This window comes from Pan troglodytes, chromosome 16, assembly GCF_028858775.2.
Source record: "Pan troglodytes isolate AG18354 chromosome 16, NHGRI_mPanTro3-v2.0_pri, whole genome shotgun sequence".
NCBI lineage: Eukaryota > Metazoa > Chordata > Mammalia > Primates > Hominidae > Pan > Pan troglodytes.
In genome coordinates this window covers 59,630,898-59,653,014 of record NC_072414.2, presented here as the reverse complement: position 1 = coordinate 59,653,014, position 22,117 = coordinate 59,630,898, and the positions used below count along the sequence as shown (strand labels likewise).

General features: G+C 37.4%; 1 protein-coding gene across 2 annotated transcripts in view; it reads right to left on the bottom strand.

The window, feature by feature from the left end:
• The window catches only part of MAP2K5 (mitogen-activated protein kinase kinase 5), a 263,443-nt gene that overhangs the window by 149,120 nt on the left and 92,206 nt on the right, over positions 1-22,117 (bottom strand). For both annotated transcript variants that reach the window (XM_001174814.6, XM_001174812.7), the window contains exons 10-11: positions 11,734-11,802; positions 11,564-11,645 (exon numbers count right to left, since the gene is read on the bottom strand). In XM_001174814.6, the coding sequence (XP_001174814.1) occupies positions 11,564-11,645; positions 11,734-11,802 (151 nt within the window). The remainder of the gene's footprint in view (positions 1-11,563; positions 11,646-11,733; positions 11,803-22,117) is intronic.

Below are 22,117 nucleotides of genomic sequence, written 5' to 3'. Positions count from 1 at the left end.
ATAGTCTTTCAGTTCTATAAAAAAATTGTATTCCAGAGTATTTGACAAATATTTTTTCCTATCAGAGGCTAAAAATTCTTATTTAATGCTTTATTACTGGATGATTCATAAGTATGCCTCATAAGGTACTAAACATGAAGTATGTCATTCTTCCGAAATGCAAATGTGAATATTTTCATATGTCAAATTTTCATAAAGCTAAACATCAGAGAAAATATTTTTATCTGTAAAAAAATCGTGTATTCATATACAAACATATGTATGCAAGTATACATATATATACATACAGACACATGCGTATATATATATATGGCTACTGGCTTTATATTTATCCCATTTAAAGCAGATAGAGAAAAATGATCACTCTTAGTTAAACTTTGCTTGTAGTTTGCAGATTGGAACAAGAAACTGGGAAACCACTGTGTAACTAAACATTACACTTTGGCTCTCGGTGCTACTGGGAAGATAATGAAAAAAAGACACTTCTAATATGAACTGAACCACCCTTATTTACCAAAATTACATTTTTATTATAGATGTAATAAAAGTGAGAATACAGCAGAAAAACGTTTTATGTTCTCATTGATCTTTCAGATAAATTGGCAGCACCAAGGATAAACAGAATAAAAAAGATCAAGCTTTACATGCTGGTATTTGGAAGACTGACAAATGCAGCTTACTGGACCAATCCCTTATGAAGTGAATGACCTGAATGACTCAAAACTAGGAGGTGAAAACCCATCCACATGTACCAGTAACAACTTCTAAGAGGAGATTTACTTTTACCAAGGATATAAATCAGGGCTTAATTAACTAAATGGACAATGGTTTCAACAAGCTAAACCTAAAAAACAAAGATTACCTTACCACCATTATCAGTAGAAGAAGCCAAAAAGGAATCTAATTTTGAGGTGGTTCACTGGTTTTTAACCTCAGTTAGACCGGCTTTCCTTAACTATCCATATGGCTAAATCTTTACACAGCTGGCTCTGTGCCATCGCTGATTCATTTTGTCCTTTTCATGTCCGTTAGAGATAAACGTCATAGGTGAAAAAATGATGTAGCAGATCCACTCAGGATTAAGAGTTCCTGTTAAGTTTGATGAGTTCTTTTTCTGCAATTCAGTAATTCTTATCAGGTTAAAAATGGCAGAAGGGGTTGGTTTAATTTTTCTCTGTTTTATTATCATTTCTATTCTACAGATCTATCAAAAATGGCAACTGTTAGACCTATCAAACATTAGGGCAGGAAAGGACATTAAAGATCAGTCCAGCAACTTTACTTGACAGGTGGGAAAAACAGTCCCAGTGATGTGAATGTTCTAGCTAAAGCCATGAGTCAGCTGATGGCAGAGCTCAGAGAAGACCTGAACCTTTGAAGTTTCAGAAGTTAAAGATTTAAAAGGTGGCCAGGCACGGTGGCTCACACCTGTAATCCCAGCACTTTGGGAGGCCAAGGAGGGAGGATCACTTGAGGTCAGGAGTTTGAGACCAGCCTAGGAGACACGGCAAAACCCCATCTCTACCAAAAATACAAAAATTAGATGGGCAAAGTGGTGTACACTACTCTGTATTCCCGGCTACTCAGGAGGCTGAGGCAGAATTGCTTGAACCCAGGAGGTGAAGGTTGCAGTGAGCAGAGACTGCGCCACTGCACTACATCCTGGGTGACAGAGTAAGACCCTGTCTCAAAAAAAAAAAAAAAAAAAATTAAAAGGTTTCCCCATGACGTGACATATATGGCTTGAGAATCACATGTGAATTTTGTGCAGTTTAAAAAGTCTCATGCAATGTGATACTACTATGATGCAAATTGACAGAATTTAATTTTAGCTGAGATGGTGGTATTCAAGGCATTTAGAAACTCATTCATCTGTGGCTTGGTAGGTTTGAACTTTTTGCTCGTGATTCCAAAGTTACTGGTTTGTTCTCTGTGATCTGTCACTTTTCTTTGTTCCCTGAAGTCATATGTAACCAAATAGAAATTCTGAAGTTGAAAAGTATAATAACTGAAATGAAAATTTTTGGAGAGGATCAACAGCATATTTGAGACAGCAGAAGAAAGAATCAAGGGAGGTAAAGATAGGTCAATGGAGATTATCCAGTGTAATGATGAAAAGAAAAGAAAATGAAGAAAAATGAACACATTCTCGGAGACCTGTAAAATACCATCCAGCATACGGACATACGCATAATGGGAGATCAGAAAGAGAGGAGAAAAGGTAAGGAGTGGAAAGAATATTTCAGAAAACAATGACCCCAAACTTCCTAAATTTGATTTTAAAAAGTGAATCTACACATCCAAGAAATTCAGTATACTTCATATAGGATAAACTCAAAGAGATCTATATCTATACACATTATTATCAAACTATCCATAGCCAAAGACAAAAAGAAAATCTTGAAAGCAGCAAGAGAAGTGACATTTCAATTACAAATAATCCTCAAAAAGAACAAGAGCTGATTACTCATCAGAAACCAGAGGTGAGAGGCAGGGGAATGACATATTTGAACATGAAAGAAAAAGATTATAAACCAAAAATTCTATATCCAGCAAAAACTATTCTACGAAACTGAAGGAGAAATTAAGATACTCTCAAATAAACTGGGAAATTTATCTCAGAACACTGAGAATTAATCATTAGTTAACCTACCCTACAAGAAATAAAATACAGTCTTTCAGACTGAAAGAACTTTAGATTGAAGTTAAAAGACAGTAACTCAGATCCACACGAAGAAATAAGGAACACTGGTAAAGGTAACTGCATAGGCAAATATAAAAGACAGGATAAATGTATGTTTTGTTTGTATCTCTTTTGTTCTATATGACTTAAGAGACAATGGCATAATTTTAAATTTGTGTTGGACACACAATGTATAGGAATGTAACTTATATGACAATAACAGCATAAAAAAGATGAGAAGAAATTGAGCTATACAGAAGCAAAGTTTTTGTATACTATTTTTTTTTTTTTTTTGAGATGGAGTCTCACTCTGTCACCCGGTCTGGAGTGCAGTGGCGCAATCTCGGCTCACTGCAACCTCTGCCTCCTGGATTCAAGCTATTCTCCAGACTCAGGCTCCCGAGTAGCTGGGATTACAGGCATGCACCACTGAGTCCAGCTAATTTTTGTATTTTTTTTTTAGTAGAGACGAGGTTTCACCAACTCGGCCAGGCTAATCTCGAACTCCTGACCTCAGGTGATCCGCCCACCTCGGCCTCCCAAAGTGCTGGGATTACAGGTGTAAGCCACCATGCCTGGCCTTTTGTATACTATTAAAATAAAGTCAGTGTTAATCTGAACTAAATTGTTATAAGTTAAGAAGTTAACTGTAATCCCTAGAACAACATTAAGAATATAACTCAAAAACACAGAGTAAAAGCAACCATAGGGAATTTAAATGGTACCTTTGAAAATATCTACTTGATATAAAAGAAAGCAATAACAGAAGAACATGAAAGACATGACTTATAGAAAACAAATATAATGGGATAGATACATCTCACCTTGTTAGTAATTAATGTAAAAGGTTTAAGCACTCTAATTAAATAAGAGATTGGCAGAATTGATTTTTTAAAAAATGATCCAACTATATGCTGTCTACAACAAAGGTATTTTATATTTAAAGACACCAACAGGTTGAAAAATGGTGAAAAAAGATATACTATTCAAATAGTAATCAAAAGGGAGCTTCAGTGACTATACTAGTGGAAAAAATAGACTTTTAGATAACTATTGTTAAATATTGTCACTAGAGACAAAGACATTTTCTAATGATAAAAGTATCAATCAACCAAGAAGATATAACAATTATAAACATGCATGGACCTAACAACGGAGTGCCAAAATATATGAAACATAAACTGAAAGAACTGAAAGGAGAAATAGACAACTCAAAAATATTAGTTTTTGAGACTTCAATATCTCACTTTCAAAAATGGACAAAACTATACAGAAGATTAATAAGAAAATACTGAACAGTATTATAAACCAATCAGAATTAACTGACATGTAAAGGATACTTCACTTAACCACAGTAGAATATATTCTTCTCAAGTACACATATGTGGAAATTAAACAGCACATACCTAAATAAAAATGGGTCAAAAAGAAATCACAAGAGATTTCTATCATAGAAAAATGGAAAATACTTTGAGATTAATGAAAATAAAAACACAACATACCAAAACTTCTAGGATGCAACTAAAGCCGTGCTTAGAGGAAAATTTATAACCTACATTAAATAAGAAGAAAGATCTCAAATCAATATCCTAACTTGCTACCTTAAACAGAAGGAGAACATCAAGCTAAAACTAAACTCAAAGAAAGCAGAAAAAAAGAAAATAATAAAATTTAAGCAGAAATAAACAAAACAGAGAATAGAAAAAAAAAAAATAGAGAAAATCAAAGAAACCAAAAGTCGGTTTCATTTTAAATGAAAAAAAATTTTTTAGCCGGGTGTGGTGGCTCACACCTGTAATCCCAGCACTTTGGGAGGCCGAGGTGGGTGGATCACCTGAGGTCAGGGGTTCGAGACCAGCCTGACCAACATGGAGAAACCCTGTCTCTACTAAAAATACAAAATTAGCCGGGCATGGTGGCACATGCCTGTAATCCCAGCTACTCTGGAGGCTGAGGCAGGAGAACGGCTTGAACCCAGGAGGCAGAGGTTGCTGTGAGCTGACATTGTGCCACTACACTCTAGCCTGGGCAACAAGAGCGGAACTCCGTCTCAAAAAAAAAAAAAAAAAATTTAAACAGAGAAACTGACAAACTTTTAGCTACACTGACCAAGAAAATAAGTGAGGAGACTCAAGTAACTAAAATCTGGAATGGAAGAGGGAACATTACTACCAACTTTGCAGAAATAAAAAGGATTATAAGAGATTTTTCAGAACTGTGTATCAATAAATTAGATAACCTAGATGAAACAGATTAATTCTGAGAAAAACACAAACTACCAAAATAGACTCAAGAAAAAATAAAAAATCTGACTAAACCAGTATATAAAGAGATTGAGTTGGTAATAAAAAAACTAATCACAAATATTATTCAGCTTTTAAAAGGAAGAAAATTCTGACGCATGCTACAACATGGATGAATCTTAAGGACATAATGCAAAATGAAATAAGCCAGACACAATAAGACAAATACTGTGTGATTCCAATTATATGAGGTACCTAGAGTAGTCACATAGAGACAGAGTATAATGCTGTTTGCCAGGGGCTGGGAGCGGGGGTGAATGAGGAGTTCTTATTTAATAGGTATAGAGTTTCAGTTTTGCAAGACAAAAAGAGTTCTGGAGATGGATGGTGGTGACAGTTGCACAACCATGTTAATGTACTTCATGCTGCTGAATTATATACTTAAAATGGCTGATACAGTTTGAATATTTGTCCCCTTCAAAACTCATGTTGAAATCTCACTCCCAATGTTGAAGATGGGGCCTCGTGAGAGGTGTTTGGGCCAAAGGGGTGGATCCCTCATGAAAGACTTGGTGTCATTCTCACAAAACTGAGTGACCTCTCACTCTAAGTTCCCGCAAGATTTGGTTGTTAAAAAGTGTCTGGGACCTCCCTCCTCTCTCTCTTGCTCCACGAATGGAAGCTTCCTGAGACCCAGACCAGAAACAGGTGCTGGGCACCATGTTTCTTATACAGCCTACAAAATCATGAGCCAAATAAACCACTTTTCTTTATAAATTACCCAGTCTCAGGTATTCCTTTATAGCAACACATGATGGACTAATATCATGGCTAATAAGGTTAAAATTTTTGTATGAGTATTATACCATAATTAAAAAAAAACACGCACTAATGACACACCCTGAAAACCTCAGAACCAGATGATTTCACTGGTGAATTCTATCAAATGTTTAAAGAAGAATTAATGTAAGGCATTTGAAAAAATGTTTGACATCACTAATCATCAGGGAAATGCAAATCAAAACCACAGTGAGATATCCTCTCACTCCAGCTGAAATGGCTTTTATCAAAAAGACAGGGTATAATAGATGCTGGCAAGGATGTGGAGAAAGGGGAACCTTCATACACTATTGATGGGAATGTAAACTAGTACAGCTACCATGGAAAACAGTATGGAAATTCCTCAAAAAAACTAAAAATAGAACTACCTTATTATGATCCAGTAATTTCACCATTGGGTATATATCCAAAAGAAAGGAAAACAGTAAATTGAAGAGATATGTGCACTCTAATGTTTACTGCAGCACTATTCACAATAGCCAAGACATGAAATCAATCTGAGTGTCCATCAAAGAAAAAATAAAGATAAAGAAAATGTGGTACATAAACACAATGAAATATTATTCAGCCATAAAAAGAATGAAATCCTATTATTTGCAAGAATATGGGTGGATATTATTTTAAATGAAATAATCTGGACACAGAAAGACATATATGTTCTCACTCATATGTGGGAGCCAAAAACAAATGATTATGGAGACATAGTAGAATGATGATTACCAGAGACTGAGAAGGGTAGTGAGAAAGGAAGGACAAAGAGGGGTTGGTTAATGGGTAAAAAAGTACAGTCAGATAGAAAGAATAAGATCCAGTGTTTGGCACCACAACAGAGTGATCACAATTAATAATTTATTGTATATTTCAAAATAACTACACAAGAGGAATTGCAATGCTCCTAACACAAAGAAATGATAAATGTTTGCGGTCATACATATCTCCATTACTTTGAGTTGATTACTACACATTGTATGCTTGTGTCAAAATATTATTATGCATGTACTCCATAAATATGTACAATATTATGGATCCATAAAAATTTTGATTGATTTATTTATTTTGAGACAGAGTCTCTGTCACCCAGGCTGGAGTGCAGTGGCATGATCTTGGCTCACTGCAACCTCCAGCTCCCAGGTTCAAGTGATTCTCCTGCCTCAGCCTCTCAAGTAGCTGGGATTACAGGCATGTGCCACCACGCCCGGCCAATTTTTTTGATACTTTTAGTAGAGATGGGGTTTCACCATGTTGACCAGGCTGGTCTTGAACTCCTGACCTCAAGTGATCCACTTGCCTTGGCCTTCCAAAATGCTGGGATTACAGGTGTGAGCCACCCTGTCCAGCCCCTAAAATTTTTTTAAAAAGAATTAACATGAATCCTTCATAAACTCTTTCAAAAAATAGAAGAGGTGGCAACACTTCCAAACTCATTCTATAAGGCCAGAATTATCCTGATACCAAAATCAGACACTGACATCACAAAAAAAGAAAACTAGACCAATGTCCCTCATAAATATGAATACAAAAATCATCAAGAAAATACTAGCAAACTGAACCCAGGAACATATAAAAAGAATTACACATCATGACTAAGTGGAATAATTCCAACACTGCAAGACTGGTTCATTTTGCAAAAATCAATTAATATAGTATACCATATATTAATAGAATAAAGGACCAAATATGCACGATTATTTCAATAGATATAAAACAGGCATTTGACAAAATTTAATACCCTTTCATGATAAAAAAAAAAAAAAAAAAAACTCAACAAACTAGAAATAGAAGGGAATTTCCTCAACCTGACAAAGGACAACTATTCCAAACCCATGGCTAACATCCTATTTAATGGTGAAAGACTGAAAGCTCTCCCTCTAAGGTCAGGAACAAGAGAAGGATGTCTGCTCTCATCAGTCTATTCAACATTGTACTGAAGGTTCTAGCCAGGGTAATTAAGCAAGAAAAGGAAATAAAAGACATTCAGAATTGAAAAGAAAGCACTAAAACTACCTCTATTTGCAGATGGCATTATCTTGTATATAGAGAACCCTAAGGAATCCACAAAAAGCTATTAACATTAGTAAACAAGTTCAGCAAGGTTGCAGAATACAAGATCAATATACAAAAATCAATTACAGTTCTATACACTGGCAATGAACAATCCAAAAATGAAATTAAGAAAAACAGCATTAAAAAAACTTAGAAGCAAATTTAACAAATAGTTACCACTTATACCCTAAAAATTATTTTAAAATCATTGAAAAACAATTAAAGAAGACCTAAGTAAGTTGAAAGACATCTGTATTCATGGAGTGGAAGATTAAATAATGTTAAGACAGCAATATTCCCCAAGTTGATCTAAAAATTCAATTCAATTCTTATCAAAATCCCAGCTGGATTTTTTTGGAGAAATTGCCAAGCTGATTCTAAAATTCAAATAAAAATGCTAGGTATTCAAAATGGCCAAAACAATCTTGAAAAGAACAAAGTTGGAGCACTTACACTTCTCGATTTGAAACTTAAAAACTATAATAATCCAGAGTTTTCAAGTACAAGTAATCAAATATGGTATGGTACTGGTACAAAGATAGACAACTAGATCAATGTGAGATGTATACGCATTGATCTGAAAGTACAGAAATATATTTTATGGTCAATTTTCAACAAGTATAACAAGAAAATTCAATGGGAAAAACAGTCTTTAACAAACGGTACTGGGACAAATGGATATCTACATGCAAACGAATAAATTTGGACCCCTATCTCATACCATATATAAAAATTAACTCAAAAATAAATCAAAGGCTTAAATATAAAAGCTAAAACAATAAAACTTGAGGCTGAGGTGGGAGGATCACTTGAGCCCAGGAGTTCAAAACTAGCCTGGGCAACATAACGAGACCGCAGCTCAAAAAAACGAAAAGAAAAGAAAAGAAAAAAGAAAGTGAAAAGATAAACAGTGAGTGAAAATATTTGGAAATCCTATATCTGATAAGAGCCAAGTATTAGAATACATAAAGAATTCTCACAACTCAACAATAAAAGCCCAATAACTCATTTAAAAAATAGACAAAGGATTTGAAAACATATTTCTCAAAAGAAGATATACAAATGGCCAATAATCACATGAAAAGATGCTCAACATCATTAGTCATTAGAGAAACCTAAATCAAAACCAAAATGGGAAACCATGTCACACTACAAGCCCACAATTTTAAAAAGACACAAAATGACAAGTATTAGCAAAAATATGAAGAAAATGGAACCTTATACAGTGCTGGTATGAATCCAAAGTGGTGTAAAATACATTGGAAAAGTTTGGTAGTTTATTAAAAAGTTAAACATAAAGCTACCATATGACCTAGCAACTCTACTCCTAGGTATATACCCCAAAGAACTGAAAACACTGGCCAGGTGCAGTGGCTCACACCTGTAATCCCAGCACCTTGGGAGGCCAAGGCGGGGAGATCATGAGGTCAGGAGATCGAGACCATCCTAACACAGTGAAACCCTGTCTCTACTGAAAATACAAAACTTAGCTGGGCATGGTGGCACGCGCCTGTAGTCCCAGCTACTCGGGAGGCTGAGGCAGGAGAATCGCTTGAACCCAGGAGGTGGAGGTTGCAGTGAGCCAAGATCACCCCACTGCACTCCAGCCTAGGCGACAGAGCGAGACTCTGTTTCAAAAAAAAAAAGAACTGAAAACGTATGTCCACACAAAAACTTGTACACAAATATATAGAGTAGCATTATTCATAATTATGCATAAAGTAGAACTATCCCAAATGTCCATCGACTAATGAAAGAATAAACAAAATGTAGTATAGCCATACAATGAAATGTTATTCAGCAATAAAAAGGAATGAAGTTCTCATATATGCAATAGTATGGATGAACACTGAAAACATTATACTAAGTAAAGGAAGCCAGACACAAAGGCCATATATTATCAGATTCCATTTATATGGAATGTCCAGAATATGTAAATCCATAGAGACAGAAGATAAATCAGTGGTTGCCAAGGACTTGAGGAAAGAGAAAGTAGAGAGTGAGTACTAATAGGTAGGAAGTCTCTTTCTGGGGGTGGTAAAAAGTGTTTTGGAATTATACAGTGGTGATGACTACACAACCTTGTGAGTGTATCAAAAAACATGGAATTGTACACTTTTAAAGGGTGAATTTTATGGTATCTGAGTTATATTTCAATAAAAAATTTTAATTTATTTGTTTTTTGATACAGGGTCTCACTCTGTTGCCTAGACTGGAGTGCAGTGGCACGATCACAGCTCACTACAGGCTTAATCTCCTGGGCTCAAGCAATCCTCCCACCTCAGCCCCCAGAGTAACTGAGACTACAGGCCCGTACCACCATGCTTAGCTAATTTTCCTTTTTTTTTTTTTTTTGAGACAGAGTCTCACTTTGTCACCCAGGGTGGAGTGCAGTGGCGCGATCTTGGTTCACTGCAACCTCCACCTCCCAGGTTCAAGCAATTCTCAGTCTCAGCCTCCCAAGTAGCTGAGACTACAGGCATGCACTACCACACCTGGCTAATTTTTGTATTTTCTGTAGAGACGGGTTTTCGCCATGTTGGTTAGGCTGGTCTCAAACTCCGCTTGCCTCGGCCTCCCAAGGTGCTGGGATTACAGGAGTGAGCCACCGTGCCCGGCCATATTTTTAAAAATTTTTTTGTAAAGATGAGATCTCACTATATTGCCTAGGCTGGTCTCAAACTCCTGGGCTCAAGCAATCTTCCCACCTTAGTCTCCCAAAGTGCTGGGATTACATGCGTGAACCACCGTGCCCTGTTTCAACAAAAATGTTTGAGTAGAACTGAAAAATTGAAGACTTCAAAGAAAGAATGATAAAAGTTACAACACAGTAACATGTATTAGCTCAATGAATCCACTTTTTCTGGTCAATCTCCACAGTTATCATACTTACCTATATGGCTGTAAGATTATTAATTCTTGACATTCTACTATAACTAATTTAGAACATGTTGTACACCTTATGACAGTATCAAGGTACCAATGTTGGCTCATTAAAGTTTTGCAGGGCACAAACTAATTGCTTTAGTAATGTACTGAGAATCTCCACAAGGAACTAACAATATTTTCTTAAGTTGTGTTTTAATGGACTAGACTATGGAAAACTGAATATGTAAAATTTAAAGACTGCTTAGATTTAAAATTGGTAAGTAATAATAATGATGACATCATTTCACTGATATGTCCCTAGAAATCTGTATTTTGCCGTAATATTCAGGTCAAGAAAGAACTACCAAAATAGAAATGAATAAAAAAATAGAGAGGGAAGGAAAGGGCTAAAGTCCAAAGAAAATTAAACACATCTTGGCTAAACAGCTGTGTTGAAAAACAATTTCTTATCTTGCAATTAAGAACCGATTTCTTTCTGAAAGACACAGGACATTGGGTTAATAGATTTCTTTAAAAGAAAATCTGTTTTGGCTATTGAAACATTAAAAGAACAGAACATCTGTTTTGCAAGTAAAGACATATTGTGCAAAAGAATCAAATATCAAACCACCAATTAGACTAGCATTTAATCTGTTCTATTTAAATTTTCAATAAAAGTGAAGTTCAATTCTTAAAATTACAGTTCGGCTATAAATATTTAACCCCAGGAACCCCTAACACTGAAATAATCTTAGAGTATAAATGAGGTAATTATTAGCATATTTTATTATCTTGAATTCTATTTGATATCTATATCAAAACCAGGTTTTAAAGCACTATATACTCTAAAAATCATTTTAAAAGTATTATAAAAGGGAAAACTCACCATCCATGAATTCTGTACATATTGAAATCCTGTTTTCTACAAAAAATGCTCCATAAAATCCAATGATATATGATGAATCGCACTGTAACAAAAATAAGACAAAAGTAGTTATAAACCTGCAAGTCAATACCATAGGCATGCTTTACAAATAAAAATTATGAAAAAATTACCTTATAAAGAATTTCCAATTCAGACATAATTTGCTTCTGAAGTTCCAGTGTAATATCTAGTAGTATGACCTAAATATAGAAAGGTATTAATATTTATTAATCTTCTAATTATATTAGTTATAATCACTATGAAATATAAGAACTAAAAACATGGTAGTTCCTTTATTCTTCCCCACCTCCTTCTTCTTACCACTATAATTCCCAGTAATACAAGCTGTATCTGCATCTGTCTAACCTTTTGTCCTTCTATACTGGGGGAGGTGGTACAGAAGTGATTGATGGGACCAAAGAAAAAAGCCAGGTCTCAAAGGTCAACAGTAATGGCTTTAAAAGTCAGTTAAGTTATAACACTCTTAATTTATGCACTCTATTTTAGCCACATTGGCTATTTTCAAAAGAGGAGCATAGGAATGACCCTCAAACCAATATAAAAGAATTATGTTGGCTACGTGCAGTGGCACACACCTGTAATCCCAGCACTCTGGGAGGGAGGCTGAGGTGGAAGGGTACCTGAAGGCCAGGGGTATATGGCCAGCCTAAGCACCATAGCGAGAACCCATCTCTACAAAAAAAAAAAAAAAAAAAAATTACCTTTGTGTAGTATGATCGGGTGGTCCCAATCTACTTGGGAGGCTGAGGTGGGAGGATCACTTGAGCCCAGGAATTTGAGGCTGAAGTGAGCCATGACTGCGCCTCTGCACTCCCACCTGGGTGAAAGAGCGAAATCCTGTCTCTTAAAAAAAAAGAACTATCTTGTGGTTTGTGATCAGACACTAGGCAATAAGCAGAGAGGATGATGAGTAAAAATGACATTTTATTTATTTATTTAGAGACACAGTCTCATGCTGTCACCCAGGCTGGAGTGCAGTGGGGCGATCTTGGTTCACTGCAATCTCTGCCTCCCAGGCTTAAACAAACCTCCCACCTCAGCCACCCAAGTAGCTGGGACCACAGGTGTGCCACCATACCCAGCTAATTTTCTGCATTTTTGGTAGAGATGGGGGTTTCACTATGTTGCTCAGGCTGGTCTTGAACTCCTGAGCTCAAGCAATCTGCCCACCTCAGCCTCCCAAAGCACTGGGATTACAGGCATGAGCCATCACATCTGGCCAAAAAATAACTTTCTTTTTTCTTGAGACAGAGTCTTGCTCTGTTACCCAGGCTGGAGTGCAGTGGCATGATCTCAGCTTACTGCAACCTCTGTCTCCTGGGTTCAAGCAACCTCTGTCTCATGGGCTCAAGCGATTCTCGTGTCTCAGCCTCCTGAGTAGCTGGGATTACAGGTGTCTGCCACCACACCTGGCTAATTTTTGTATTTTTAGTAGAGATGGGGTTTCACCATGTTGGCCAGGCTGGTCTTGAACTCCTGACCTCAATGATCCGCTCACCTCAGCCTCCCAAAGTTCTGGGATTACAAGCGTAAGCCACCATGCCCAGCCAAAAACCACATTTTAAGTGGGGTTTTTAGTTATGAGAGAAATAAGGAATTTAAAAAATATATCATCTTTTTTTTTTCCAGTCAGGTAATGTTCTTTGCTAATCCTGTTATAGAAAGTTAAAGCTTGAAGAAATCTTATTTCATTAACTCCCTTCTTTTGAGTGAGGAGGAAACCAGGTTTCCCTCCTGGGAGCCACAGAGCCTGGGAATGGTAGGACCCCCTCCTCTGGACTCAGTCTCATGGGCTTTTCAGTACTTTATGGTTTATTTAAAATATCAATCACTGAGTGATATTACCCATAGTGATTTATAACCCATAAATATAAAATATTTATAAGCTTATCTAGAATAAATTCTAGTTTATTTCAAACACATATTTTTTTTAAGAAAGAAGACCATACTGTTCAAATTCTACTAAGCATGTCAGTGAAACTAATTCAAGAGTAATTGTTTTATTTATTTATTTATTTATTTATTTATTTAGAGATGGAGTCCTGCCCCTGTCACCCAGGCTGGAGTGTAGTGGCACAATCTTGGCTCACTGCAACCTCCGCCTCCCGGGTTCAAGCCATTCTCCTGCCTCAGCCTCCCAAGTAGCTGGGATTACAGGCACCTGCCACCACACCCGGCTGATTTTTGTATTTTTAGCGCAGACAGGGTTTCACCATGTTGGCCAGGCTGGTCTCGAATTCCTGACCTCAGGTGATCCACCTGCCTCAGCCTCCCAAAGTGCTGGGATTACAGGCGTGAGCCACCGTGCCCAGCTTGTTTTTTACTTTTAAAAGGCAGTAATGAGAATAGAATAGGTGGAAAACAATTTTTATGATTTGTGGCAGAGTTTCTGGCTCTAGACATTTCTAGATAAAAACTTAACATTCAGAATTACTATTATAGTGTAGTTATGTAGCATTCAACTTTGAATTACATTTTGTATTACAACTGAAGAATATATATACAATCATACTGAAGAAAAAAACATAAGTTATGCATTATAAACTGCTGATAGAGCAAGGAAAGAAAAGGACAATTCTAAAGTACATTTTATAGTCCTGACATTGGCCAGGCGTTGATTTGGGGAAGGCGAAGGTGGGGATAAAAAAGGCATAGGTGGTTTCTATCAAGAGTTTGCAGCTGGGCGCGGTGGCTCACGCCTGTAATCCCAGCACTTTGGGAGGAGGCTGAGGCGGGCAGATCACGAGGTCAGGAGATCGAGACCATCCTGGCTAACACGGTGAAACCCCATCTCTACTAAAAATACAGAAAATTAGCCAGGTGTGGTGGCGGGCACCTGTAGTCCCACCTACTTGGGAGGCTAAGGCAGAAGAATGGCGTGAACCCAGGAGGCGGAGCTTCCAGTGAGCTGAGATCACGCCACTGCACACCAGTCTGGGCAACAAAGCAAGACTCTGTCTCAAAAAAAATAAAAGAGTTTGCTTTGGGGTTATTTATAAAAGATCTCAGTAAACTAGACTGTAAGTGTAATACAAAACTGCCAAGAAACATTTAAACACTTCTCCTGATCAATAGTCACTTGCCAACAATATTCACTTACATTTTTGTTCTTGTGTAAAACTTACCAACAAAATTAATTCATCTAGCATTAGTTCAATCCTATGGCAAAAAATACTACAGCTATTCCTACTATGATGACAAGTACCAGGAATCTCTCAGTCTAAAAAAGTCTGATAAAAGGAATGAAGTTATTATTAACCTTAAATCAATGGTTCTCAACCCTGGCCTCATATCGTAATACCTAGGGCACTTGAATAAAATCCCAAGGTGCAGGCTTTACCCCAAAACAATGGAATGAGAATCCCTTGGGTTGGGCCCACATCTTTGTTATTTTGTAAAGCTCCCCAGGTAATTCCTAACCCAAAGTAAGGTTGAGAATCACTTATTTAAGGTTTCAAAAGCCATTTATTCAGTGCTAAGACATATGACTATTAAGATATATTGCATCTCCAGGCCACCAACAACCTAGAAATGACATGATTCCACATTGCTAGCCACCCTCCTGGAATTAACCCCAAACTACTGGCTGTGAATATATCATTCCCTTGATCAAGAACCTTAATGTGTTCCCATCGCCTACAATAAAGTTAAAATTCTAGCATGACATTCAAGGAATTCTTCCACAATATAGACAACTTATTCTAACTCCTCTTCCCACTACTCCCACAACAAACCCACCCTTCATGTGAAATCAGATGACATTTCCTGGTGTACACACATATCCTGTGCTTTCCCTACTTACAGCCTTTGCTCCTGCTGTTTCCTCTACTTGGGGTGTGCTTCCTCTCTCTTCTCCAGGCACTGATTGAAAAAACCTGTTCTATCTTTTAGACCCAGCTTGAATGCCACCATTGTCTCCATGAAGCTCACCTCAAAGTCCTCCATCAAAATTCATCTCTAGCTCTGGCCCTCAATGTGTACATTCTGCCTTGAGCATGCATCCCTCATCTCCTAAAAACAGAAGCCTCAAGATTAGAGTGGCTATGTGCCTCTCAAGGGCAAGGGCTGAGTCTTGTACATTTTTCTATCCCCCCCAGCACTCCACACAGGGTCTAACTCACAGTAGTGCCTAGTAAGTGATGTAGGATTTAACTCAAGTCTTTACAACTATAATCCTCTTTATAAGAAACTGTTTCTAGACAGAAGAAATAGATTGCTTGATTTTAAACTGAATTTAAAACTAAAAATGTACACCACCAAACAAATAAAAATGCCACACTGACCTAAAATGTAGTAAGGAATACTGTATTTGTGGAGCTAATCCGCTGTACTCTAATTCGTTTTGATCATTGTTGGTATTTGCTTTAGTCTAGAATAGTGGAGATTCCAAAATGATGGAAAAAACAAATAAAGTAATTTCTGAGAACTTGAGAGGGAAAGTAGAACCCACCTTAAAATAACTCTACTCAAATGCTCTCTATTTTCTGGGAGACTTGGCACTCTGGGTGGAAGGTTAATTCTCCTTCCCCTGTGTATTCTTGTGAGTGAGCTTTAAAACTGCTAAAAATAAACAAATCCAATTCCTTATTTGAAGGCAATGGCAAAAAGCATGGCAAAGACTAATTTTCTTTTTGGAGTCCAAGGAAAGTACGGACTCCCTGATTCTTCATTATTTTTTTCTCCTTAGGAAGTGCTAAATGTTTCAAACTGGAAAGAATTTGAATATGAAGCATTCCATGGAGAAAGGGTTAAGTGAGAAACTGAAATACCTTGGTGCATTTCCACTGCTCTCCACTACACCTCCAGGACAAATAAGGATGAGTTGTCAAGTTAAATATAAGCAGTCAAGTGACTGAATTATAATTTACTCTGTGCTCAATTTAAATTAGTGTGAGGCTATTAAAATATACAGTATAAATACGGCAATTTATCACAAGCTGTCATGGATGACTTCATTTATTTGCTGGAGTGGCACACACTTCACTAAAGGGAAAGAGAGCAAAATCACAGGTCAAATTAAGCTGCTATTCTGTTTTAATTCACTTATTTAATCTGTGGCGACATAATTGTCTTTTACAGTATGTACAACTCAGAAAGGAAATTTGGGAGGATTATAGTCAGTATACAAATGATTAATCAAATGGTCCATTTAAATGCTAGTTTAAAAGCAGCAGAAACCCAAAGCAGTCAAAGAATGATAATTGGCACATGCAATATACAATGCTAAGAAATTTCCTGTTAGATGGATTTTTCCCACTTAGAAAACAAACAATAGTGGGAAATCTATTAAATCCTCCAAGCATTACTACTTGAAAGATTTTATAGAATACATTAATGGTATAAAAAGGTTCTGTTTACAAGATGGCTAACAGTATTTTTATTTGTTTTCTGCTCTACTTATCTGCAATTGTCTTGACTACCTGCACCAAACAAACAGACAAAAAGGTAGAAACACGTTTCATGAATTACACATGGTCATTATGAAATAGTTATCTTTAAAATGTGATTAGCATCATTTTCAAAATGTTCTCTTTGAGGCAGAACATTTTCTAAATTCAATAGTATAAAATAGAAATTCATGGTACATTATTCTTTCCAAAATTCAACTTCTTTTAAAAATATCTTGTAATATATTCCTACCTCAGAAGTCTAAAAAGGGAAACATTTACAATATGCTTTTTTGTCTAAAAAATAAGAACATTTAGAAGCATAACACGAGAAACATTTTGAGTAGGAAAAGCAACAGATTTTCAAGGACTCATCTAATTGTGCCCATAGACATTCAAAGTGTGGGTCCAACTGACCACTTTACTTGGAAAATTAAATTTCCCTCATCATTCCATGCAAGCGTCAGACCCTGCAGGTGATTCAGTTTGGACAAGGACTGTGATTTGCTGCTCTTCGCAATCCTCTGTGACATCAGGCAGCCCCGTTTCACAGCTGAGGTCACTGGGAGGTTCAAGTGACATGCTTGAAGTCACACAAAAGTCAGGAGAGGGTCAGGAAAAGATCAAATACTCTTCTAACTCTTAACCTTCCATTTCACCCTTTAATATAAAAAAAGCTAAGAAATATTCTGGGTGAGAGCAATGGTCCATATAAAGAACGCTATGAGATATTTTGTATGTGAGCTGAACCTGCTTTCAAGATGTTACTTTTAAAGATGAATGAACTAAAGAACAAACAGAAGAACAAAAATTTATTCACTCAGTCATTCAACAAATTATGTATTGAACACTTACTCGTTATGTGTAATGCTTTGTACTATACCCTATATGCAAGGATCTGCAGGAATCACGGAGTAAGTCAAGAAGATAAATAAGATCTGTTCCCCACTTACGGAGATTTCAATATAATACGGGAAATGTACAGGTATACTAACAGCAAAATACAAGGCAGTTGGTGATAACACCCTTAAAAGACATATACAGGGAATTCTAGAGAGGTTCAAAGAAGAAAATGAGTGAGTGAGAGATAGACCATATGTGACAGGGCTTATCCAGAAAAGTTCAATGAAGGAGCAGGCTTTTCAGCTGATCCTTGAAAGGTGTTAAAGATTTTGATAGGTAGAGATAACGGGTGAAAGCATTCTAATTAGAGAGGAATACGTGAATCAAAGTGTTGAAGGGAGAAAGTGCCTGAGTTCAGATAAGGCAACGAGTTCAACTTAAAAGACACACAGGATTCAAACATGTAAGATAATGCTATAAAAGCAGACTGACGACATGTCGTGGAGGATCTTGAATTCCATCCTCTAAAGTCTTTAGTTTATCTGGGAAGTGACGTGAAGCCTCTGAAGACTTTTGAGAGGGAAATAAATGTGACCAGGATGATCCTTGGCAAGCCAAATCTGAGAGCAGTGAGCAGCGCCGGCAGGGGGTCACCGGCACTTAGAACAAGACTACCTATGTTTAAATCCTGGCTCCACTACTTATCAGTTGTGAGACCTTGGGCAAGTTATTTAACTTCTCTGTGCCTCAGCTTTTGTAAAACGGGAATCAGTAAGAGTTACAAAATGTTGTGAGTATTAATTTTAAAAATGCATGCAAAATGCTTAGCATTGTATAAATCATCAATAAATGGTAGCTTCTATTTACTGAGAACAATTCAAAAGCTGGTATACATGTCTGGAAAGAAGCCAAGCATCTGGATTAGAGTGGTGTAAGGAAAGGAAAGGGATATTAGACCTCTGTCAGATGCATAGTTCACAAAATTTTTCTCCCATTCTGTAGGCTGTCTGTTCACCCTGTTGATAATTTCCTTTGCTGTGCAGCTCTTTAGTTTAATTAGATCCCATTTGTCAATTTTTGCCTTTGTTGCAATCGCTTTTGGTGTCTTCATCATGAAATCTTTATCCCATTCCTATGTCCAGAATGGTATTTCCTAGGTTGCCTTCCAGGGTTTTTGTACTTTGGGTTTTACATTTAAGTCTTTAATTTTGAGTTAATTTTTGCAGTAAAGGGGTATAAGGAACGGGTCTATACAAATTTGTAAGAAAAAGACAACCCCATTAAAAAGTGGGCAAAAGACACGAACAGACACTTCTCAAAAGAAGATATACACGAGGCCAACAATCCTATGGAAAAACGCTCAACATCACTGATCATTTGAGAAACGTAAATCAAAACCACAATGAGATACCATCTCACATCAGTCAGAATGGCTATTACTAAAAAGTCAAAAAATAACAGATGCTGGCAAGGTTGTGGAGAAAAAGGAATGCTTATATACTGTTGGAAGGAGTGTAAATTAGTTCAACCATTGTGGAAGACAGTGCAGTGATTCCTCAAAGACCTAAAAACAGAAATACCATTTGACCCAGCAATCCCATTACTGGGTATATACCCAAATGAATATAAAGCATTCTATTATACAGACACACGCATGCAAATGGTCATTGCAGCACTATTCGCAATAGCAAAGACATGGAATCAACCTAAATGCCCATCACTGGTAGACTGGATAAAGAAAATGTGGTACATACACACCATGGAATACTATGCAGTCATAAAAAACAATGAGATCATGTCCACTGCAGGAACATGGATGGAGCTGGAGGTCATTATCTTTAGCAAACTAACACAAGAACAGGAAACCGAATACCACATGTTCTCACTTATAAGTGGGAGCTAACTTATGAGAACACATGGACACATAGAGGGAAACACCACACACTGTGGCCTATCAGAGGGTGGAGGGTGAGGTGGGGAGATGATCAGGAAAAATAACTAATAGGTACTAGGCTTAATACCTGGGTGACAAAATAATCTGTACAACAAATCCCCATGGCACAAGTATACTTATATAACAAACCTGCACATGTACCCCTTAAAAGTTAAATTTAAAAAGTTAAAATAAAAGTTAAAAAAAATTAACTTTTTTAATTTTTAAAAAATTAAAAGTAAAAAAAAGTTAAAAAAAGTTAAATTAAAAGTTAAAAAAAGTTAAATTAAAAAAGTTAAATTAAAAAAAAGAAAGGAAGAGGTACTAAAACACACACACACACACACACACACACACACACACACACACACACACACCCCAACAGGCTTCCAGACATTGGACATTAGCCAGAATGGGGCAGTGATCCCTGAAAGATGGAAAACAAATGAGATGAGCCCTATGATTGCCCAGCTTGCTGACCAGAGAGTTCCCAGGCCTCAGTGCAGGGAGGGGAAACCAGGAAGAGATAAGCCATCTCCCTAAGATGAGAAGACAAAACTGAGAGTCTGAGGAGGCCAAGGAAGCTAGAGAAGCAGAGGGCAGAGAGCTGGCAGAGGACCTGAGGGAGAGAGCTCCAGAGGTCTGCCGAGGGGGTCCTGGAGTCTTCAGCTGAGTAATGAATGATCTGTACATAGATGTCAGGAGATCACCTGAGGCCAGGGAGAGAACCACTAGAAAGGCTCAGAAGAAACGATCTCCAGATTAATACTGGGCAAGAAAAGTTTGTATTCCCATGAGTCAGTGTGGAAAAACCTTGCAATTTGCAAGGCACCAGGTAGAGTACTCAGAAGAGTACTACCTCTGCTGCACGGGGAAAATTAGTTCTAGACTAACCACTGGGCTGGTACTGTCTAATAAAACTTAAAAGCAAGCCTTGAAAGAATCAAATTATTCAAAAGTAACTAAATACCATCTCTGCATTAGTCAGGGTTCTCTAGAGGGACAGAACTAATAGGATAGATGTATATATAAAGGGGAATTTATTAAGGAGTATTGACTCACAGGATCACAAGGTGAAGTCCCACAATAGGCCATCTGCAAGCTGAGGAGCAAGGAAGCCAGTCCAAGTCTCAAAACCTCAAAAGCAGGGAAGCCAACAGTGCAGCCTTCAGTCTGTAGCTGAAGGCCCGAAAGCCCCCGGCAAATCACTGGTGTAGGTCCAAGAGTTCAAAAGCTGAAGAACTTGGAGTCTGATGTTCGAGGTCAGGAAGCATCCAGCATGGAAGAAAGATGAGGGCGGGAAGACTCAGCAAGTCAAGTCCTTCCAACTTCTGCCTGCTTTTATCCTAGCCACACTGGCAGCTGATTAGATGGTGCCCACCCAGATTGCAGGTGGGTCTGCCTCTCCCAGCCCACTGACTCAAATGTTAATCTCTTACGTTAACATTAACTCAAATGTTAATCTCTCTGAATATTAACACCTTCACAGACACACCCAGAAACAATACTTTGCATCCTTCAATCCAATCGAGTTAACACTCAATATTAACCACCACAATCTCAGAATAAAGTTCAAAAATATTTATAGCAGAGCAAAAATAGCACCCATGCCACATGTCTGGTATCCAATAAAAAATTATAAGGCATAGCTGCTCTGCTCAAGCAGAGTAGCTATTCTCTTATACCTTTACTTTCTTAATAAACTTGCTTTTCACTTAAAAAAAAATTATAAGATATGAAAAAAAAGCGAAAAATACAACCCAAAGTGAGGAGAAGAGGAATCAGTCAAAACTGATCCAGATATGACACATATGATGGAATAAATAGATAAGGCCACTAATTCAGTTATTATAACTATATTTCATACTTTTTTTTTTTTTTTTTTTGAGACGGAGTCTTGTTCTGTTGCCCAGGCTGGAGTGCAGTGGTGCGATCTTGGCTCACTGCAAGCTCCACTTCCCAGGTTCACGCCATTCTCCTGCTTCAGCCTCCTGAGTAGCTGGGACTACAAGCGCCCGACACCACGGCCAGCTAATTTTTTGTATTTTTAGTAGAAACGGGGTTTCACCGTGTTAGGATGGTCTCGATCTCCTGACCTCATGATCCGCCCACCTCAGCCTTTCAAAGTGCTGGGATTACAGGCATGAGCCACGGCGCCCGGTCATTTCATACTTTCAAGAAAGCAGAGGAGGCCAGGTGCCCTGGCTCACACCTGTAATCCCAGCACTTTGACAGGTGGAGGCGGGTGGATTGCTTGAGCCCATGAATTCAAGACAAGCCTGGACAATGTGGCAAAACCCCATCTTTATTTATAAAAACAAAAAAAGAAAG